This window comes from Mesocricetus auratus, unplaced genomic scaffold, assembly GCF_017639785.1.
Source record: "Mesocricetus auratus isolate SY011 unplaced genomic scaffold, BCM_Maur_2.0 Super-Scaffold_15014, whole genome shotgun sequence".
In the NCBI taxonomy this organism is placed as follows: Eukaryota; Metazoa; Chordata; class Mammalia; order Rodentia; family Cricetidae; genus Mesocricetus; species Mesocricetus auratus.
Window position 1 is genome coordinate 6,386,315 of NW_024429186.1, and position 18,826 is coordinate 6,405,140.

The 18,826-nt window shown below is 54.7% G+C and overlaps 1 protein-coding gene across 10 annotated transcripts in view; it reads right to left on the minus strand.

Moving 5' to 3' along the window:
* Positions 1-37: 37 nt before the first annotated feature.
* Pacs2 (phosphofurin acidic cluster sorting protein 2) overlaps positions 38-18,826 on the minus strand; it is a 60,725-nt gene continuing 41,936 nt past the window's right edge. For 2 of the 10 annotated variants that reach the window (XM_040742338.1, XM_040742335.1), the window contains exons 9-25: positions 17,760-17,917; positions 15,161-15,251; positions 14,826-14,900; positions 13,909-14,084; positions 13,409-13,544; positions 12,954-13,058; positions 12,637-12,743; positions 12,002-12,156; positions 11,179-11,289; positions 10,652-10,760; positions 9,592-9,624; positions 6,220-6,262; positions 5,303-5,345; positions 4,904-5,045; positions 4,001-4,227; positions 3,500-3,613; positions 38-2,541 (exon numbers count right to left, since the gene is read on the minus strand). In XM_040742338.1, coding sequence (XP_040598272.1) covers positions 2,423-2,541; positions 3,500-3,613; positions 4,001-4,227; positions 4,904-5,045; positions 5,303-5,345; positions 6,220-6,262; positions 9,592-9,624; positions 10,652-10,760; positions 11,179-11,289; positions 12,002-12,156; positions 12,637-12,743; positions 12,954-13,058; positions 13,409-13,544; positions 13,909-14,084; positions 14,826-14,900; positions 15,161-15,251; positions 17,760-17,917 — 1,944 coding nt within the window. In that variant the 3' untranslated portion in view covers positions 38-2,422. The remainder of the gene's footprint in view (positions 2,542-3,499; positions 3,614-4,000; positions 4,228-4,903; positions 5,046-5,302; positions 5,346-6,219; positions 6,263-9,591; positions 9,625-10,651; positions 10,761-11,178; positions 11,290-12,001; positions 12,157-12,636; positions 12,744-12,953; positions 13,059-13,408; positions 13,545-13,908; positions 14,085-14,825; positions 14,901-15,160; positions 15,252-17,759; positions 17,918-18,826) is intronic. The other 8 variants (XM_040742345.1, XM_040742344.1, XM_040742336.1 and 5 more) reach the window with 7 other exon arrangements.

The window sequence follows — 18,826 nt, forward strand, 5'->3', positions numbered from 1 at the left end:
GCGCCCCAGCCGCGTGGCCCCAAAACACAGAAAGAAGTCACAGCAGTGGGCGGCCTGAGCGCCGTCAGTTTATTAGTGTCGCTTCAGCACCTTGAAATCGTCCACATGGTCGCATGGGACAGATCAGCATCTGCTCCCGGAAAAGCTATTTACATGAATCCTGCTTTCCATTAAAAAACAAACTAGCAACACATACACACACCCTAGAAATCAGTCACAGCGCGCTGGAGTCTTCAGAAGTGGACGGAGTCATTCTCACGCAAGGTCGTCAGCCTCCGCTGGCCCCTCCCCAGGACAGAGCAGTCTCCAGAGGGCGTGGGGGTTTGGGGAGCAAGTGAGGGTCCAGCAGGGCTCAGGGCAGAAATACCGGGACATCTGTATAAGGATTCATTTGAGATGGAGGACAGAGGCAGAAGTGAGGCCCGCGGGATGAGGCTAGGACAAGCCATTGCACAGGAGCCAGGGCCACCCCTCCCCTCCCAGCTCTGACACCATAGTGATACTGAGCTGCGTACTGGGGGGTGGGGGGCGGTGGCAGGGACCAACTTGAAGGTAGAGGCAGCGCCCTCAACTGACAGGAAGGAGTGGAAATTCCCATCCACACAGGCTGTGTAGCCAGGCCTCAGAGGAACCTCAGGGGGCTAAGGCCGGATGCATGCACACACTGCTGTCCTCGCTACTGCACTGCCTGTCGGGGCTTTGGCGTCTGTCTGTCTAGTCATCCTTCAAAGGGACAAAAGTGCTTCTCTATGAGTCCTCATCACAGCTCCATGAGGTAGGCAAGGAAAATGGACCATCTCTTTAACCAATGGGGAAACTGAGGCACGGGGCACTGCTATGGTGGTGGGTGCATGGTGCTCAGGTGCTACACTTTACTGACTTCGCCTTGGGCCAGCTGCTGGACAGAGGCTCTGCCCACACCCTCCTCTTGTACATACAGTCAGACCTCTGGAACCAATCAAGGGAAGTTCTTCTGGAAAGGGGTGCCCTCAGGCATGAGTTTGACCTGCCCCCTTCCCCATGGCCTCAAGGCTAGAATTCTGGGCAAATCTTTCCTACCAAGGTTTGGGAAGAAACTCAAGGGGTAGGTAAGCCAGGCTCTCAAGCTCCAAGTATCACAGTGACCATCTTTCACCCCAGGAAGGGCGAGGAGTCCTCAAACTCAGCCTGCTCCATTCTTGGCAATTTTCTGAGCATACACTTAGGAAGTTCTCAATGTCAAGACACCAAACACAGAGCTCCCAAATTGACCACCAGGGTGTCTGGAAATGCCACAGCTTCCAAGGGGGCAGGCACTCTCCTAATTGGCACCCCTGGGAGAAAGGATTCTTGAGAAAATGAGGACTGAGGCAGTGACCCCTTCATGACTCTGGTGGGGGCACTACAGTCAGGGTGGTTCTCGCTGTAGGCTACCACATCCCTCTCCCACTGAGTGGGGAGATGGTGGAGGATGGAACTGCCTCCAGGAATGGGGTCCAGGTGGCCCTGAGGAGCTTGGCTTGGATAGTCCCTTGGATAGTGTCTGTAGTTAGACCAGTCTGCTAGAGCCTTCACTGGCTCTACTGAGCACACACATGCACACACACACTCACTCGTGCACACGCACACCTCTAGTTGCCTGTTTCCAGTTCACAACCTTGATTCTCAACTCGGACCCCACACAGCCAGTCCTGGACGTTCCTGTCCAGCAGGCAGAACAGAGGTGGAAGGGCATGGTAGAGCAGGCCTCGGATGGACCCCAGCAGTGTCTCCCATTTCCAGGACAGACACTGGAAAATTTGCAAGGACCACCTGTCTGAGCAGCAGGATCCGCAGAAGCCTAGCAGTGCCTCTGGGACTGGAGCCTGAGGGGCAGGGGTGGGTATGTGGCTCTTGCTGGCTCTGCCCCACCCAAGGGGACTTCACAGGAGCGACATCTGCTTGGCAGCTACGTCGTCAAATGTAGTTGAGAGCATCAGAAAGATCTGCTACTATAAAAGCTCCACGCCTGGGGTGTCAGGGGTCAACATCCCATGCTACGAGACCAACATGCCCTTTACCCCCAGCTTTTGGCCACTAGACTCCCTCTCCTACTCCCCGAGAAAGCAGCATCCTGACTTCAGGAAGCACAGGACACAACGGCAAGAACACTTCTTGCTTGTGGATCTGGGGTTCATGAGACCACAGTTCACCCCCTCCTCACTAGCCTTTCTAGTGCCCACATATTCTGGTTAATAAGCAGAGCAGTTACTCGGTGGCCCGTGGAGAGCTAGCTTCCCCACAGTTTCTGGGCTATGAGCACATTCACACTTAAGACCGCTTCTTTGTGTTTTTAAGAGTCTGTCTCTGTAGTAACCACCTGTTAACAGAAACGCATCTGTCTCTCCAGCAATGGCTGATGCAGAGCAGCCATTGTCCTGTGGCAGCCCTTCCATGGGTGGGACTAGAAGGTGGCCTTGGAGTGTCCAAAGATGCAGATAGGGAAGTGTTTCACGTGGGAAGACCACTGGGCAGCCAGCTGGAAGAACTTGACGTCGCTGCATTCCACGCCATCGATGAGGACTGTGGAAGAGGACCACCTAAACGTCTGCCTGCCTGGCGAGGCAACCACCGGAGATAGTGGGCTGCTGCCAGGGGCAGGGCAATCCTGAAGCTGGAGGAAACCATGCTTTCCGGGCCCTTTCTCCCACCTGCCCTCCTAAGATTCAGTAGCATGGTGGCTCCAGCTTCCAGGGGACCAGTGGCAAGGGCAGTCTAAGTCATACTTCATCCAGACATGGCTCATCTATGTCATCTCCTCTTCACAGGGCCCTACTTAAAATACCTCCATTTCCAGGGGCAGCCTTAGGAAGACTCAAGGACCCTAAACTCAGAGAGACCCAGGAGTCCTACACACTGAGTGTGATGCTTACAGAATAGCCTCCGTAAGACACTTAGGTGTGTGTATATATATATACACACACATACATATATATATATATATATACATACCAATCTTTTTTTTTTTTTTTTTGGTTTTTCAAGACAGGGTTTCTCTGTATTGCTTTGCAGCCTGTTCTGGCAATCACTCTGTAGTCCAGGCTGGCCTCGAACTCACAGAGATCCACCTGCCTCTGCCTCCCAAGTGCTGGGATTAAAGGCGTGCGCCACCAACGCCTGGCTAAGCCAATCTTCAAAATGCAGAAAGGAAGGACTGGGATAAAGCTCAATGGTGGAGCATTTGCCTAGCATGCATGAGACCCTAGGTTTGATCTCCAGCAGCCCCTACCATATCTCCATCAGTAAAAACACCGAGAAGGATGAGAAATTATTTGAGCCTGAAAGGCTGTTAGATGCATTCAAGTACCTTACCACCATGTGTAAGAATGCCTTTTATAGCAAAACAACTGGTTCCCATGCTGGGCTTGGAAAGCCAGCCATCTGTTTGCTCTGCAGTCTCATTTACAGACAGACTCAAAAAGGACCAGGGACACCGACTAATCCCCCAGCGCCCTCTGGAGCAGCCCCCGCCCATGCTCACCCCGAAGCATGTTCTGTTGGTGCTTAGCTGTGCAGATCAGTCGGCTGATGCCTTCGATGCACTGGCTTTTAGACTCCACATCCTTATCCTTGGTTTTCTTGGGCAAAAACATCACTGGGAAGAGAAGAGCCCTGCTGTTGATCTGCTGCTCCCTCAGAGCCAAGCTGGCCAGAGCCCCAGCAGCAAGCAGGACGGGAGAACAGTAGCCATGGGGACTTGGCTGGCCCCTGCTCACCTGGGAGTCACCTTCTTGCTGTGACCACATACCCTGCCTGACATACCACCTGAAGCCAGAAGCTGCCCAGGACCTCAGTGTCCCCACAGCTCAAGGCCACAGCTGTCAAAGCATGTCTGACTGCCAATCCCTTGAGGCTGCGTGGGCTCACGATCATGAATTTACTAGGAACTTGCTGGGGGGCGAGGGGATGGTACCCCATCACCGGTAAGCACCAGAGACCTCTCTCCCGTCGTGCAGCCCTGCTTGGCACATTCCCACCTCACCCTTCTTGTTCTTCTCCTTGGTGACCACGGTCATGGACATGGTGGGTGTGGCTGCAGCCTCTCCACTGCTGGGCAGCCTGCTGACCTGGAGGGACCGGAAAGTGCACTTGAGCGTGTTTTTGGTGGTGGGCAGGTCCTTCTTCTCGGCATCTCTCTTCCTGTCTGCAGGCTGTGCCGCCGTCCAGTAGTCCACCTGCAGCCCCATGAGCTCTGCGCCAATGCCCTGGCTGTAAAAGGCAGAGGGAAGTGCGCACACCCATGACGTCACTGCGCCATTGTAGGCAAGGAGCTGTGGCTAGCACCTTATCTACTAACTTGCTGGCCAGTGCCAGTGAGCTATGAGAAGCTCTGCACAGCCAAATGCCCACTTGTCTTCTAGGTACTGTGAGTGCCCGTGACCCTGGCAAAACTGCGTGGGACCGGCACACCTCCTCTCCTAGGTCCAGATGAATGCTCCAGCAGAGATGGGGGCTAGTGAGCGCCAGCGCTAGAGGGGCCCCGGCAGGACCTTAAGGCCATGTTCACCATGGACTCAAACTCCCCAGTTCACGTTGGTTGTCCGAGTCCTGCTCGAGACTCAGGTGGCTTGGCAGGACTCAGCTCACTTGTGTGGGGCCTAAACAGCAGTGTCTTGCACCCCCCCTCAGTCCCTCTTTTAATGCCCACTTGGTGCAGAGCTTGCAGGCTCAGTGAGCCTCACGTCCATCTATGGTAACTCCTGTCCCAAGGAGCACTGAGGTCACCATCTGCCTCCCACACTGCTCCACGGCAACTGGACCTGAGTGTCCCTCACGGGTCCCCACCGCTCCTTTACCAGCATCTGCCCGTTATTGCTCTGATAAGATGGGTAACACGTAGGGGAGATGTCACCTTAGAGCAAATAAAGTGAGTCACACTGCTTACCTGGGGGAGGACAGGCCTCCACTCACTGAAGGGGAGGAGGGTGGGGTCGGTGAGGCCTCCTTGGCCGCAGGAGATGTAGACACAGATGGTGGGGTAGAAGACAGCACGCTGGAGCCTGAGGGGGCTGCGTCATCAGAGTCTCCTTTGGGGAGGAATCACAGGCAGTGGTCACACAGCTGCCTAGTCTGCCCCACAGCGGGATGGAGCCTGGACTAGGGCTGGGGAGGTAGGGCAGGCAGAGTAGCTTATGTGGGGGCAGGATGTTATCTTTCTTGACTAGTTTGCCTTGATCTGAGGGTTTGGGAGTGTAGAGAATCAGCAGAAATCTGCTGGTCCTTGAGACAGAGGGACCACCTATCCAGGGGCCACACAACAGTCCTCAGAGAGGGAGGACGTTACCTGATGTAGCTGAAGACGGCTCCACAATTCCAACCTTCACGACCTGGGGAGCAACAGATGCTGGCTAGAGGCAGGCGAGGAGGTTGAGTATCCCTACCGCTCTGCTTCCGCAACCTTGGAACTTGTCTCTTATGTCCCTGCTGCCACCCAGCTTCTGTGCCCACAGAACAGGAAACAGGTCCCAGCATCCTCCCATCTACGGGGCATGGCCCAGTTCCGGGCAGTGGCACCATCTATGGGGCGTGGCTCAGCTCTGGGCAGTGGCAAATCCCATGTGCATGTGACTGGTCAGTCCTAGATACCATCAGACTCGGATGCTGGCAGGAGAGACATGGATGCAGCAGCAGGGGCTGCTTCACGAGACTGTGTGGGTCCAGGGGGAGAGTGCTTCAGGCTTGAACCATCCAGTATGGTGCCATTAGCCACATGAAGCTGTGTCACTTCAGAGTGAATTACGATACCAAATCCAGTCTCAGCCATGCCAGGTACCCATGGGGCACTTCTGTCACTACAGAAAGGGCTCGGGATAGGATGCTATAGAGATAGTGTCGCTGCCTGGACAGCAAGTGTCATGCTGCTCTGGAGGTCTCACAGCCAGAAAGCTGACCTGCCAGGAGCCTCATCCTTACCTTGTAGACGGCTGAGCCTCCTTGCCTGAGTGCCGAGCTGACAGCCTGACACATATCCCCCAGAATAGGGTCTTATACTCCCATGTATTCGTTACAGTAACCAAAAGCTCCCAGACCAAAAAAATGCAGGAAGGAAGCCCGGGGGGATTTACGAGAGGGACTAAGCAGTCCTCAGTTGGCTCACACGGTGAGGAAGGGTCTTGTACGTGTAAGCTAACATTAAAGCACTCTACACTGACAGGGATCTTGGCAGGCATGTTCCCAGTGAGAAAAGTTGGTGATACTCACCCCAACAAAGGGAATGAACCTCTGAGAGGATTCTTCATCAGGGCTGGGAGTGAAAAAAGACTATTAGACTCCCCTTCTGGAGTACCCCAATCTCAGCTGTCCTTTAGCCCAGAGCCCCGCCTACTCATCCCGAGCCCCTTCCCACCATGGCCCTCAGCTACATCGCCTGCCCATAAACACTCTGTCACTACAGAAAGCTTCCAGATGACCTGGCTGATACTTGAATATTTTTCCATATGTCAACATAATGCTAAGCAAAGGGTCTCTGAGTCCGGGGAGGAAGCTGGTGTGCTTGTGACTCTTGAGGGAAATGGCTTGTATCCTGCTCTGCCCTGTCCATCTGCCTGTTTCCAGGCCTATTGAGTCAATTCCCTGCTCTGTGGGCATGCCTTACAGAATCCAGAACCGGGCTTTCTCCAGTGACTGGGGTTGCCCTTACCAAAACCATGGAGTGAAGTTTGGCTTCTATAGAAGTCACAGTGTTGGCTAAAGTGCCGGAGTGGAGATGCTAGGTCCTAACGGTAACATCTAAGTGTGGCCCGAGGCACGAGCAGGGTTCTTGGGACAAGTCTGAATAGCTGACCAAGTGTAGTGACTGGATGAGGTACTATGTGAACCTGACTCTGTAGTATAGTGTTTGCAGAACAGGAGAACAGGAGCTTGTCCCAGAAGGTAGTCATGGCCTATCTACCAAGAAGATGCCAAGGGTCTGAGGTCAGGAGCTGAGAAGAAAAATCATTTGTTGTGCTCCTCCCCTGCACTGCCCATGAGGGCTAGCCATGTGGCCCCCTGAAAACCAGTCTCCCATATACATAGCCTCAGCCTGGGGCACACGGTTTCATCAGCAGTCAGAGTGTGTCCCTCTGCATCTCTTGGAAGGACTGGCAGCAGGGCTAGTTATGGTGGTGGGCCAGCCCTGTTTCTTCCGTGCCTTCCTGACTGCCCTTCCCCATAACACCCTGGTCGAGGAGCGTGCCAGCGGAGTCATTTCTCCATCTTGTTTCCTCACACTGGTGCTGGGTGCCAGTGCGCCTGTTGCAGAGATGGACGAGCACATCAGGCCAAGGGCTGAGAGGAAGGGCTTCTCCCTGGACCCAGGCTCCCTGGATCCCTCAGGTGCTGCACTGCAGCAGGGGTAGCCTGCCATGGTTTTCAGCGCAATCTCCCTGGGAAACAGAACTTGGGAGGTGTGCGTCCTGGGCATGAGCTTCCAGGGTTGGCAGCCCATCTCCCTGGTGGGCAGGGTTGGCAGCCCATCTCCCTGGTGGGCAGGGGCAGCCCATCTCCCTGGTGGGCAGGGTTGGCAGCCCACCTCCCTGGTGGGCAGGGTTGGCAGCCCATCTCCCTGGTGGGCAGGGGCTTGTTTCCATTGTTCCCACTCACAGTGCACGCACACGATAGACCAGTAGCATATGGGGGGGTCCTTTCTCTGTCCTCCCCACACCCAAAGGCCTGGCAGCTCTGGCAAGAGAAACCTCCTCTTTGTCTATCCCTAATAACTTGACTCCTGGCCTCGATCTGCCCTTGCCTGTCCAGCTCACACAACACGTCAGGCCCAGAAGGTTCTAAAAGGCAGGCAAACATAGTGCTTCCCGCTGTGGAGGGCTCTAACTCACTGGGCTACCCACACTCTGTAGAGCCCTCCAGGACCATGGCAGAGCAGCCTCTTGTCTGTGGTCCACTCTAAGACACTCGGGAACAGAGTGGGGGCTGACAAGGCCATGTGTGACAAGACATAGGAGACATTGCAACATGGAAAAGCTACCAGAACTCAAAAGCCAAGCTGTACCCAGGGTCATGCAGACAGAACTAGCGTAGGGAAAGCAGCTATGACACCAGGGCCACATTGCATCCTGGGCCATGCAAACAGCACCAGCACGGGTGCAACAGCAGTGACACTAGCGGGCTAACCAGAGCCTGGATGCAGAGGCAGCCGGGGCCTGCAGCACAGGTGCTTGCAGAAGTCTAAGAACCACGCCCTTGATCTGTTCCCAACACCTGCCATGATGCCAAAGACACGGAGCCTGAGCCTGAGGACGGTTCCTCCCACACACACCAGAGCAGAAGGCTGCAGCAGTGCTGTCCCGGCGTGACCTGAGGGCTCCGCTGCCACCCGAGGACAAGCTGCATTCCCAGCTTCGGGTAAGAGGCAGGCAGGAGCAGGCACACCCTGCCAGAGCTCTACAGAGAAGGCCGGCTGCACGGGCCTTCACTGGTTCCTTGCAGGCACCCGCGCCCACCTCGTGCGGGTGTCACTACTGTATCACAGGCAGAGGGAGGCATGGAGGGGAGAGCTCTCCAGCCTGGCTTTGCTAGATGTAAGGACAGCACAGAAGAGCATGCTGCAGGCTCCTCCCATTGCAGCGGTGGCACAGGCCAAGCCTCAAGGCAGGAAAGGTCTGAAGGCTGGTCTTTCTCTAACACAGGGCTTGTTTAGCAGGGCAAACTGATACGTTGTTGTTGTGTTTTTTCTTTTTCCCCCGAGACAGGGCTTCTCTGTGGCTGTGGAGGCTATCCTGGAACTCAACCTGTAGACCAGGCTGGCCTCGAACTCACAGAGATCCGCCTGACTCTGACTCCCTAGTGTTGGGATTAAAGGCGTGTGCCACCAACGCCCGGCAGGAAAACTGGTATTTACAGACCTCCTCTGTCCTGCTGGCTTGGACAGTGGGTAGCACTACCAGTGATGAGGACCCTGACTGTGTCCTGGACACTCTTCCCAGGAGAACAGACACTGAGGCAAGTGTGGCAAACAGTGGGCAGGACCCCCTCAGGAAGGAAAAGGGAAGCTCTCAGGGTACCTGAGGGTAGTCAAGCTTTCAGAGGGTGAAGCCTTCCCAGGAAGAAAAGCACTTTACCTCTACTTAGGGAGGCCTGGCTGCCTCTCTAAGAAACTAGAAAAGACATTACAAACCCTCTCTGCCTCTACTGGTCCTGGGAGGAGATTTTACAGTGCAGAAAGTGGCTAAGGGACCTGCCATACTGTGCCAGCTCCCTGGCCTCTTAACCACCACACTCTTAAACTCAGGACCTGCCCTGGTGGTGCCCAGCCTTCTGAGGCTGCGTGTGTGGCCAGATTACTGCTACCGTTAAGTGAGAGGAGCAAGGCCAGCATGGGGGGTCCAGACGCCAGCACCAGGGGCAACACAAGCTTAGTTCAACAAGGGGCTTTAGGAGCACAAACTCCTTGGAGTGGTTCCATGGGCTAACGGACCCATCTGCAGCTCTCCCACAAAAGGGGTTCATTCCTGCTCCCCGAGGAACAGGTATCCTGCCTGGGACATCAGAGGAGAGGTACTTGGCAATGGTCCTACTAAACAAGCCCTAAAGAGCAGCCTAAAGACAGACAGGGGATAGGCCAGAGAGCTGTACCTCAGGGTAAAGTCAAAGTGAAAATGCTTTTTCCTTTTTGGAAAGCCACCAAGAGAGAAAACACAAACGTTAGGACCCCCAGAAACAGCAGCAAGTTCTCCACACACTGAGGCAGGAGCAGAGTGACTCCTAGTGGTCTGCATGGCTCTTCATCCACCTTGATTTGGGGCAGCAACTGGGCGGGGGGTGAGTGTTCCTAGAGGATCTGCCCCTGCCACCAGGAGGCCTCAGGAAGCAAGGCTGGACTCCTGCTGACCTACTACACTGGATCAGCACTCAACCATCTTTCAGTCTGGGGACGCTGCTGAATGCATTTTAAAGAGACTCAGAACTTTGCTGTCATTGAGCAGGGTGCTGGGCCCACTTTGGACACCAAAGAGGAGGTTACCTTAGGCTCGGACCACAGCCTATTGCCTCTGGATCAAGATGTATGGCCCGGAGCTCCCTCACCAGCACCACATCTGCCTGTACACTGCCATGTCCCACCATGACGATAATGGACTGAACCTCTGAACTGTAAGCCACCCAATTAAATGTTTTCTTTTATAAGAGTTGCCATGGTTATAGTGTCTCTTCACAACATTAGAAACCCTAACTAGGACAGGTAGATTGCCCAGGGGTCTGAGCCAAGAAAGAGATGCTCAGTTCCCTAAGATCCAGTGTGGAGGAGGCCATGCCCAGGGTCCTCAGCTTCTTGGGAGGAAGGATCCATTCTGTCCAATCTTTCACACATAACCCCTGAGCACTGCCCAACTCTGAGCACATGATCTGACTGTTCACCCAGAGGCCAAAGCCAGGGTCAGGGAACCTGGAGGAAGGAGCCACGTGGAAGACACAGGACCACATGTGAGGACTACAGGAACAAGTGCCTGTTACTACATCACGTAGAAGGTTAACATGGACAAAGACGAGAGGTTCTAAAACCCCAACCTGGTATTCTGGTTCGACATTGGTTCACTGCAGGCTCCTGCCAAGCAGGCATTCAGGTTTTCCCTTGAATCTATCCCACAGACTCCATGAGCAGAGGGGCTGGGTACCCCACCCTGGCCCACCATGTTACCTCTTCTGCTTGTAGGTCAGCATAGCCTCTGCGATGGGGAGCTGGTGAGCACAGTTGGCCCCTGAGATGTACTGGGTGATGCGTGACACGATGTCTGGTGTGTCCTGCACTGCACAAGGCAGAGGCGGCAGAGGGTCAGCATGGTGACTCGGTGGGGTCTGCTAGGGTCTGGGCTGTGCCCCAGGCTCTCTATTCTGGCTCTTCTCTATCTCTGCTTTCTGCTGGCTGCCTCTGGCTCAAGTGCCCACCCACAGTGGTCCTGGGGGGTGGGTGCCAGTGTTTCTTCTCAAATCATGAAGGCCTATTCTGGAGCCCTCTGTCCCTTCCCAATGTCACACCCCACAGCATGGCTAAAACTCAGGCTGGGTGAGGGAAGTCCCGAAACACCCCCTACCTCCCTACAGCTGAGCCTGAGAAGCAGGGTCTCTTGTGATGGGCGTCTCCAGTAGGAGGGGCCTTTTCTCCAATGCAAGGGAACGCAGATGCATGGGATAGCCCCCCACACCAACACAATGCCCAGGCCTCACCATTGCTCTGGGCTTCCAGCTTGTTGAACAGGTCTCTCCAGGCCAGATCCTGGAAGAAGTTGTTGTAGCGGTAGTCCACAGAGCCCAGGTACCTGGCCACAGGGTGGGAGCCTGGGAGCCCCAGAAAATCCATCACCATGTGGAGTTGCTCAACCCCAGACAACCCAGCTGTCCCGAGCCCCTCGGCTGTGTGTCAGTCTGCTGGGGGAGCTAGGACAGAGTCCTCACGCGTTGCTGCTCTACCAGGGAGGCAAATGAGATGAACGAAGCCAGGGTGACGGCAGGAAGAAGGACGAAGGGGGAAAGACAAGGGCCCCGGGGGGGGGGGGCGAGAGGCACTGCCGTAACTCCACTACTGTTCCTCACATAAAGCTGAGCACGCGCGCTACAGAACTCCAAATGGCTACTGGGATTCAAGTCCACGGGGCCATCACTACCTATAAGGACTGCTCTGTATTTTCCCTGACAGAAACCAAAGCTCATGTGGAGTTGTCTGTGGCAGACCACTAGTTTGTCCTGCAACACATTCTACATGATTAGGACATTTGTCAAAGAGAAGAAAAGAAAGTGACGGTAAGACTAGGTCTTACTGTACAGCCTGGTTCCAGGCTGATCTGGAACCTCTGACCCTTAGCTTCCAAGTGCTAGGGTGACAGGCATAACACTGTATCTGGCACACGTGACTTTTCAACACAGTGAAAACAACTGAACCTTCAAACAACAGAAGCAAGTCGTATTGGTACCTCTACCCTCACCAGGCTGTGTGCCTCTCTCTGAGGTCTCAGGGTTAGTCACAGGTGGCCAGTAGCCCAAGGCCCCTCACCCAGCGGGATGATGAGGAAGCGCATGTAGCCGAGCCAGTCAGGCGTCTTGTGAGACAGCTGCTCCACGAAGAGCCGCAGGATGGCGCTGAGGTAATGCTGTGCTCCCGCCACCGCGATCTTCACAGGGGTTGGCGGCTGAGAATTGCAGTTGCAGCTGTGATCCGAAGAGGGTGGGGTAGAGAGTGACAGGTGCGTTACTGTCTCTGACCCAGGATCACCCTGCTGAGCTCTAGGAAGCCTATGCCCCCTACGGCGCAGAAGCTACTAGACCCAGGATGCCCTACCAAAAGGAGTTCTGGGTTTGGGGGGCGGGAAGCTGAATGTCTGCCTGGCTATGCCTGGGCCAGAAGACTGTGCTCAGGGCCTCTGCTGGGATCATCACTGTAAAAGGAAGCAGCCCACCAGAGAATGCTTCTCCCCCTTGCCACCCCTAAATGAGCTTCAGGATGCCCACTGGCAATCAGAATGAAGCCCCGAGGAGTCTACGGGCAGCACATCCAGAACCATCCATGACTCTCAGGATCAAATATCCCGTCTCCAAGGGGCAGGCAGGGCTGGGATACAAGGCTCCATGGAGAACTCAGGCAGAAATGCCAAGGGTAGCGCCCCGGGTAAGGAAGGATGGCAGACTCACTATCGCTGTATCCGAGAGACAATGGTGCTGAAGGCGGCCTGCACATCAGCAGCGGAACACGTGCACACCACAGGAAGTGTGTGCTTCTGCAGGACGTCTGAGAGGAACTAGAGAGGGACAAGCTGACGCTGACCTTGGCATAGCACCTGGCAGTCCCTATCCAACCCTCGTCACAGGTCCCACAGGGCCCACAGGTATCCGGGGAAAGCTGCTCATCAGCCCCGCCCCCACTCCCCCAGCATGGACTGGTGTTCTTCAAGGCCACACGAAGTCTCTGGTCCCCAGGAGACGGGGCACACGCCGGCCGTATCCCTTACCTGTCCCTGCCAGTCAGAGGTGTTGACGAGAATGATGTTCTCGGGGAGTTGGTCATCAGAAACAAGGATGTGGTTCAGTTGGTCATACACAGTTTTCCTGGGGATCTAGAGACAGTGTGGTGTCCTCACAAGGAGGCCCAGCACCCGGGCCTTTCAACTTCCCGCCCTGGGCCTCAATACCCCACCCCAAGGCTGGGAGCAAGTAAGGAAGCGCCTCACATGGAGGTCCCTTGGTCTGGGGTGGCTGCACTTGGGGTGGCTCTGATTCAGAGAGAGCAATAGGACAGCTAAAACTAGCCCTAAGGTCAATAGGCTTCTACAAGAGGACCTATGGCTGCCTTCCTGCCTGCAAGGGGCTTCATAGCAAACCCTTGAGGTCTGCCCAGTCCTCAGGGCCCCAGGTCTCTGTGCTCTGCCTGCGCCTTGGCTCATCCTCCCTCAGCTCCCACCCTAACCTGCAGCTGGCTCCTCGTGTCTGGGCAGCGCTCATTGTCTAGGCTGTTGGCTCGCTCGTTCTGCGGTCGAGCCGGCTGCCGCTCCTTCAGGGATGTGCTCCGGCCCCTGCGGCCGGCTGGCTTTGCCTCTGACCTGCTAGAGACCAGGAAAGGCAGAGGAGAGCGGCTGGGGTGGCAGGCCAAATGTTTGCCACAGGTTGCACACTGAATTATCCCTTAACAGCTGCGATCACCCCCACCCAGCAGACCCTGAGATGTGACACTGCGATCTCCCCAGCACCCTGAGCCCTCAGCAGCCTCACTTCCAAGAACAGCAAGGTGGAAGTGGGTGGCTCCTCTTGGGCACACTGAGCTTACGGTTGCAGGCCAGCAGATGGCCAGAGGCAGCTGTTACTGACAGACGGGTGGGCACCCACCTGCAGTGTCTGAAGTTGGCCCGAATAGCTGGCTTCCCACAACCCTTCCCCAAGGGTACACGTTCCCTCGGCACAGACCCACACCTGGTGGAGGGGATGACAAGCGACTCAGTCTTGGTGATTCTTCCGCTGGGTGGCAGCTTCTCAGTGAACACATCCAGGGTAGAGGTCTCAGCCTCTGGGCTGTCCTCAGGTTGCCCTGATGGCTCCCGGGGGGCTGGCGAACTCTGATAGACCGAAAAGGAGCCATATGCACCAACCTGGCCAAAAACATTTACCAGACCTCTCCTGTCCATGTGCCCTGGTTTAGGGTAAGGCTCCGGGCTTCCTCTGACCTAAGGTCTTGCATGAGGCACACCCACATAGAGGCAAGAGGAGAGGTACTGTTGTTAAAACGTTTAGGTTTATCCAGTAAGGAGACACAGACCTCGACTCAAGGATCCCACGTGGAGTTTATTGGTGGACGGGGAGGGAAAAGGGGAGCAGAGAGAGAGATAAGAGAGAGAGAGAGAGAGTAAGAGCAAGAGCAAAAGAGTAAGAGAGAGGAAGAGAGGAAGAGGAGTAAGAGAGAGTAAACGGGCAGGGGTCAGTCCTTTAAAGGGGTCCTTTGTACCTGCCTGGTTCTCACGGAACTCTGGGCTGGCCAGAGTGTTGCCTGAGCGCATCCTGCCAGGTAACAGGGCAGGCCAGCGTAATGCCTGAACCTTTCAGGTACCGCCCTCCTACAAGTAGTTTCTGGTTCAACTATTACTAGGAGATCAGCACCAAACCTGCTGGAAACCCCACCCACCCTGCAGGTTATCTCAGACTCCATGAAGGCCAGGGTCTGATAGCAAGGCTAAAGACACAGCCATCCCACCTGAGCTACCCGGCCAATGTCCAAGGAGGGTGAGCCAAGGGTGCCCTGAGCACACATTTTCAGAGTAATGAACACAAAGCTCTGCACGTGGAGTGCACTGTACACCTGCAGCACATGGTGAGTGCTCCCCACACCTGCTTACAAGGACTACCGTGTCAGAGATGCTGTCGCTTGGCTGCTGTCCTCCCAGGGACCTCATCTTCTCAGGGACATCAGCCTGCAGTGATGAGACAGGAATTGGGCTGTGATGCAGAATGAGGAAGCCCAGGGACACCAGCTGTCAATTTCACAGACTATGAGCTCCGGACGACAGCAGAAGAGTCACCTTCTACTGGACAGAACCCGGAGCCCAGGACACATCACAGCCCAGCTAGGTAAATGCTGACTAGGCGTGCAGACTCACGGGAGCAGGAAGGATGGGATGGATGCCCAGCCTGGCCTAAGGGTCTCACCACTGCCCAGCACAGCCCTACTCACCGGGCTTGAAGGCTCCCTGTGGCTCCGGGCACTGTGGATACTCCCTATCTCTGTCTGTGAGCTGGAGTGTGACAGGCCTTCGAAGTACGGCCTGGATGAAGAAGGAGTAGATGTTATTTCCCAAGATCCCATATACACGGAAAATGAGGTTCAACCCACTGCACAGAGAAGGGAAAGCAGCATGGGACTCAACAGCAGAACAGAGCTACATCCAAAGAAACAGGCAGTGCGGAAGAGCTGTGTGATGAAACGTCCACTCCTGAGGGGACCTTACACACATGGCAGGATCCTGGTCTCCAGGCAGGCACAGCTCCTACACTGGCTATGAAGTCAGTGCAGAAACTGTGTGCTTCAGGGCTGGCAAGATGGCTGCATGGGTAAAGGCACCTGCTGCCAAGCCTCAAGACCTGAGTTTAATCCTGGGACCCATATAGTGGGAAGGAGACAGGTAACCCTAGCAATCTGTCCTCTGACCGCCACACTCATGCCGTGCCCATGCATGTCACCTTCCATATAAAATTTAATTTTGGCCGGGCGTTGGTGGTGCACTCCTTTAATCCCAGCACTCGGGAGGCAGAGGCAGAGGCAGCGGATCTCTGTGAGTTGGAGGCCAGCCTGGTCTACAGAGCTAGTTCCTGGGCAGCCTCCAAAACAATACAGAGAAACCCTGTCTCGAAAAACCAAAAAAAAAAAAAAAAAAGAAAAGAAAAAAAAAAACCTTTAAAAAAAGAAGAGAACCCCATCTGCTCGTGGTGTCCTCCTCAAGGCAGGGCTGCCAACAACACAGGAGGTTGGGTGTGAGCAGAGGATGCCTCGTGCTCTTTCTTAATGGGGGCTGCCCCTGATGTGAGATCCACAGCCAGAACACAGAAATCAGAAGAGCAACAGACCAAGAGCACCATGGCCAGGTCTAGAGCATCTAAGCCACTCTAGACATATCCAGACGATTCTAGACCAGCACAGGTGATCTGACACCCCCAGGCCACAATGGACCAAGCCCGACAAAGCCATTTCCAGAATGGCCATGACTCAATCCAGACCAACCTGGATCAATGCTGTGTGTCCTCAGCAGGTAAAGTGAGAGGGAAGAAACAGGAGGTGAAGAAAGCAGAAACCAAGAGACTTAAAGAAGTCAAGCTAAAACAGCAGACAGGACACCTGCATGACCACATGGGCGATGAAGCTTTGCAGAGATCTAGAGATGCAGGGTGTCCCCTGTGCATGGCCCCAAAGTGATCACACATCACCCCAGAACTACAGGGTTAGCTGGTCTGGGACTAAGTCACCACAGTTAATGTCATGGGGTTCATGATGGGGAGGATCTGGACTCTCTGGGTAGACCCAATGTGAACCCAGAAGAAAAGTAAAATACAAGATCAGCGCAGGAAGGACCAGGGTTAAGCACCAGGAGACTGAAGTGGAGGAGAACAAGGGGCACTAGTTTGCCTGACCTGGAGGGCGCTCCCCTCATGGCAGCCGCTCAACACCCTGACCCGAGCCCAGCAGGACAGGGTAGAAACAAAGGAAGCCCAGGCTTGAGGATGCCACCCCAGAACGGGGAGCATAACAGATGTTGGGATTTATTTTTTATTTACTGAACAATGTCTCAAGCTATAGCCCATGCTGCCCTTACACTTAGTAATCCTCCTGCCTCAGTCTCCCAAATGCTAAGACTACAGGCATGAGCAACCACATCCAGCAGTAATAGGTAATTATTCACCACTGAGAATTATGGTTAATTAATTGTAAGACACAGGAGTCAAATTTCTTGTGTCTGCCTCTCATTACTGTCCAGGTTAAGAGCTTTAAAAAAATGAAGAGTTTTTAGCTTTTTGGGACATCTCGAGTCTCCCTGTTCTCAGAAGCTACATCAAGATCCAAGTCTACACACTACCTGCCCCAAGGGCTAAGCTTCTGCAGCAGCCCCGCATGTCCACAGGGCACATGTGTGCGGACTGCCCCCTCCTTCTCTTTTTGCCTTAGGCCAGGCTTGGCCAGCGGTCCTCCCAGCCAAAGCAAGGAGGGGAGCTGGCTCGGACTCCCCTCTGCTGCCTGTACAGTAGACCCCTGCAGTTTCCAGTATACCTCAAAACTGATGACAGTGGGACAGTGGGACAACCTGGGGCCATTTATCCCTCCACAGCTTGCCTCAAGGACCAAGCTCTGGCCTCACAGAGAACCTTCCAATTCAAGCCCTTTCCCAGACACTCCCCCTCCCCACTTCCAGATGGTTCTGCCTGTCTGAAGTTCCCAATGCACATGCAGGCACCCTGAGAAATACTCTGCCCTGTGAAAAGATCACAGACCGAGCTCCAATGGGTTGGGAGTAGTTCTGCCTTTCCACACCTGCCTTTCTACAAAGGCATCCTTCTCTTCTGGCCATGGGAGAGCTGACTGGCGCTGTCCAACCACTATAACCTCGCCCCAATGTCCCTGTCAGTCTAGCCTATGGGAAGCCCACAGTGCCCCAGGGTTAAACATGCGTCACAGTCACAGGGCAACTCAGATCATTCCAGAACAACATTGCCAGGCTACTCAGGATTCCTTCTGTGTAGGATCAAGTTTATTAAAGTGAGTATTTCAACCTGGCATGGCTTACCTAAGCTTGGGCTTGGGGGTGCTAAGGACGCTGTCATCATCGTCCATGTCAGGGCCACTGTCGCTGGGGTTGTCCACATCCAGCGTGTCATACAGAAGGTCCAGGTCCTCTTCCACCTCAGGGACATGTTCTGCAGGGTCCTGCTCCGAATCTAAGACCTACAGCAATAGTGACATGTGTGAGGGCCTCTGCCACTGCTTGGATGGCAGCTGAGAGCTAGCAAAGGTGGGTGAGGGGCAGGAACAGGACAGACAGCGCCACAGCACAATATGCAATTGCCAAACATCAGTTGTGTTTGCTTTTCCCCTGTGTGTGTGCGTGCGCGTGCGTGTGCGTGTGTGTTCACAGGACAGAAGCTGATAGCAAGTATCTTCCTTTAAGCCTGGCTTAGTGGTGCACACCTTTGATCCCAGCACTTGGGAGTACGAGGCAGGTGGATCTCAGTGAGTTCAAGGACAGCCTGGTCTACAGAGTTCTAGGACAGCCATGGCTGTTATACAGAGAAACCCTGCCTCGAAGAATAAAAACCAAAGCAAAACGAGTAAGAAAGAAAAGCTGGCGAACAAAACTGAGGCTCTTGTGTCTGTGCCCTAGGTGCTTTCCTCACTGAGCCACGTTCCAATCCCCGGTGTTCACCGCTCTAACCTCAGACTTCAGGTCACCTCAGGGTGTGACTACCCCGTGTGTCAGCACACAGCGCTCACACCTTGTGAAGTGCACAGGCAGTCAAACCTGGGCAGCACACGAAGCCCTGTCATCATCCCCTCAACCAAGTCACTTCTCTGCCAGAAAGTCCTCCTGGCCTGGTAGAATGGTGTTTCTGTTCTCCCAGGAAATTCTGATCAAGGCTTGGCTCAGTCTGAGGTGTTTCCCACAGAGATGGCGTCAGAGTGTCTATGCAGAGAAACTTCTGAGCTGCATGCTGAAGGCCTCGCATGAGAGTGGAACTCTCAGAAGATTACTGACCACGGGAAAAGGGCTGGGGGAGTGGACTCCTGTCTCCAATGTGAGGATGGACACGCAGACACATAGACACATACACACACACTCTTATACACACTCACTTG